This window comes from Cynara cardunculus (assembly GCF_001531365.2).
Source record: "Cynara cardunculus var. scolymus isolate 2C chromosome LG 14, CcrdV1, whole genome shotgun sequence".
Lineage (NCBI taxonomy): Eukaryota > Viridiplantae > Streptophyta > Magnoliopsida > Asterales > Asteraceae > Cynara > Cynara cardunculus.
Window position 1 is genome coordinate 13,655,898 of NC_037541.1, and position 2,795 is coordinate 13,658,692.

General features: G+C 31.5%; 1 protein-coding gene across 1 annotated transcript; it reads right to left on the minus strand.

Annotated features, from left to right (window-relative positions):
* Positions 1-108: 108 nt before the first annotated feature.
* Positions 109-1,733, minus strand: LOC112526645 (anthocyanidin reductase ((2S)-flavan-3-ol-forming)-like). Its single transcript, XM_025137020.1, has 5 exons — positions 1,566-1,733; positions 1,209-1,375; positions 903-1,115; positions 426-805; positions 109-335 (listed from the first exon to the last, which is right to left on the minus strand). The coding sequence occupies exons 1-5, from the start codon at positions 1,684-1,686 to the stop codon at positions 200-202; spliced, it is 1,017 nt and encodes a 338-aa protein (XP_024992788.1). The 5' UTR covers positions 1,687-1,733; the 3' UTR covers positions 109-199.
* Positions 1,734-2,795: the final 1,062 nt, after the last annotated feature.

Sequence of the window (2,795 nt, forward strand, 5' to 3'; positions counted from 1 at the left end):
TCCTCTATATATATATATATATGTGTGTGTGTGTGTGTGTGTGAAACTGATAAAAATGATTCGATTAGCATATATATATACCTAGGGGGTTTGTTTAACCTCATTAGTGAAAAAATAACGACGATAAGTACGATTTAAGGTTTATAGAAATCTTAAATAAACATACCACCACAAACTAAAACACAATGACAACTTCTTACTAGATATTGCCTGATCTCTTTGCATATTCGATACAATCATCCAAGATCGTCTTGGCATCGTGTTTGTAAGAAAACCCTACATCTTCAAGCTTTCTTGAGCCCCATTTGATATCCTTCTTTGGTCCTTCCAAGTACCTGAAATAAGAAACTAATGATAAGTTACAAAGTTTCAACTAAACAAACTTCATTTTCGACTTTTGATCAACTCTATTGTAAAAATCTTACTCTTGGTTCAGATGAAACTGTGGGTAGTTTTCCAGATAGTACTTGGCTATTTCTACACTTGTTATGTATGAACTCGAGCATAAGAATCTCCCATTAACCATCGGCGTCTCTATGCAAAAGATATGTGCTCGACAAACATCCTTAATGTGCACGATCGGGATTTTTCCCATCAGTTCTTCAAGGTACCTTAGCATTTGGTATTGAGTCTCATTGTTGATAACTTGTGATATCAATAACATCACACTGCTTGTTGTATATGGAAGATGACCTCCTCCTCCCACCAGTCCACAAGATAATGTCACCACCTCCAATTCATTTGCTTTATCTTCCCCAATTTTCAAGATCTCTTGTTCAGCTCTTGTTTTTGCTTCAGTGTACTCCTAACAAAAAAAAAAAAAACCCACAAGATTGAAGAATTCAAAATATAACACTAGTTAATTAAGAAAACTAAGTGCAAAGAAATGATTAACTAAAAACCTTTACGAAATCGTTGCTGTAAGGGACACTGATATAAAAAGGTGTCCAACAACTTTCATCCATGGTGGTCTTATAGCCACTTCCATCATCTTTTAATGGTGAAGCTGCAACAACGGAGGCGGTATAGATGAGCCGCCTCACGGTCCTAGACTGTATGCAAACATCTGCAATCTTCTTTATTGCACTGATTGTTGCTTCAATCTTGTCATTGTACTATCAACCAACAAAATCATTAGAAAATGAAATTTATCAATTTTAGGTTTTTGGGGATCTTGATTATTGGTTGTAAATTCAAGAATGCCACACCTTATAGCCAGAAGTGTGGTAGATGGGGGTTGCAACATGGAAAACATAGACACARCCTTGTATAGCTTCTTCAAACTCTTGTGGTTTGTAAATATCAGCTTCAAACAAATGAAGTCTTTCTTCTGCATATGGAAAACCTCTTAAAAGTCCCACCTTGGATTCATCACCTTCAAATTAAACAAAAACACATACAAGTTATATGTAGAGATACATAGTGTTGGAACCTCTCTTCTCTCTTCAGTTCAAAAGGGCGTTTTTGTAAAGTAATATAATGAGGTTCCACATATTCTCAGTATGATACGTATTAACACACATAAAAACACACAAAGATACCAAGAAACAGTAGGTTATACGCACCCAAGTTTCTAAGAGTAGCATGGACAGTGTAACCATTTTGTAGAAGTGAGTGAACCAAGGCCGAGCCAATGTAACCAGCACCACCAGTCACACAAACCTTGCACTTGTTTTTACTCTCCATTATTCTTCTTCTTCTTATTTCCTTTTTATGGTGTCAAATCAATTCAAAACTGATGCTTATGGGTAGAAAAAGAACATGAAGTTGTGGTTAGTTGTGGATGTGATTGTGGTTGTGATGATAGTTTTGTACCTTTGCGCGTGCTTCATGCAAGAATTATTATTGATGTTAAGGTGGACACAGAGCCAGAAAAGGACCAGAAAATGAGACCAATCAAATAACATGCATGGGACAGAGTCACTTTTAGTAATAATATATACTAAAAATGTCCTATAAAATATCTAATATGACGTTTTATTTAAAAAAAATTCTAAAAAACTTGTCAAGACCTTCGAAGACGTTATTTAAATTTATTATAACATTTTTTAAATTAATTATTAAATAAAAAAAGAACAATAAAAAGCGAAATTAATTTTAGGTAAATAAGACAAAATAGTCCAACAACTCATTATTTTCATCATAGTCATCTTGTTTTAACTTTTTCTCTTTAAAAACATTAAAAAAAACAAAGTGAATTAATTATTATATATAAAAATGGGATAAGACAAAAGTCTAAGTCTATTTTGCAGCAATAAATAATATATGATTTTTTATTTTATTTTATTTAATAAGAAATATTATATTTAATTATACATGCATGAAGTATTGTATGTAGATGCATATTAGGGGGTGTTTGAGATTGCTTAGTTGAAACAATTTATGTTTTTTTATAAAAGCACTTATCAACTTATTATAAGTCAGAAGGSTTTAACTTCTTTAAAAACTCCTTATTACCGGTTTGACACCGGTATAAATTGTTTACCCAAACATTCAAATGTGTTTATTATCGGTGCCACATCGGAACAAGTTAATAAGTTGTTTTTATAAACAATCACAAACACTCTCTTACTTAAAATTCAATATTATAAGTAAATTATGTCCAAGTACAACTACTAAAGCTCTATTTTTGAATTCGTGTAATTAACTGTAGATAAACATAATCATATACAGGATAAACATTTTATTTTAAATATAAAAAATCTAAAATATAAATAAGATAATCATTGAGTAATAACAAAATCATTATCTTTATAAAAATTATATTGTTAAGCTAAAAATAAATTAATTCGCTA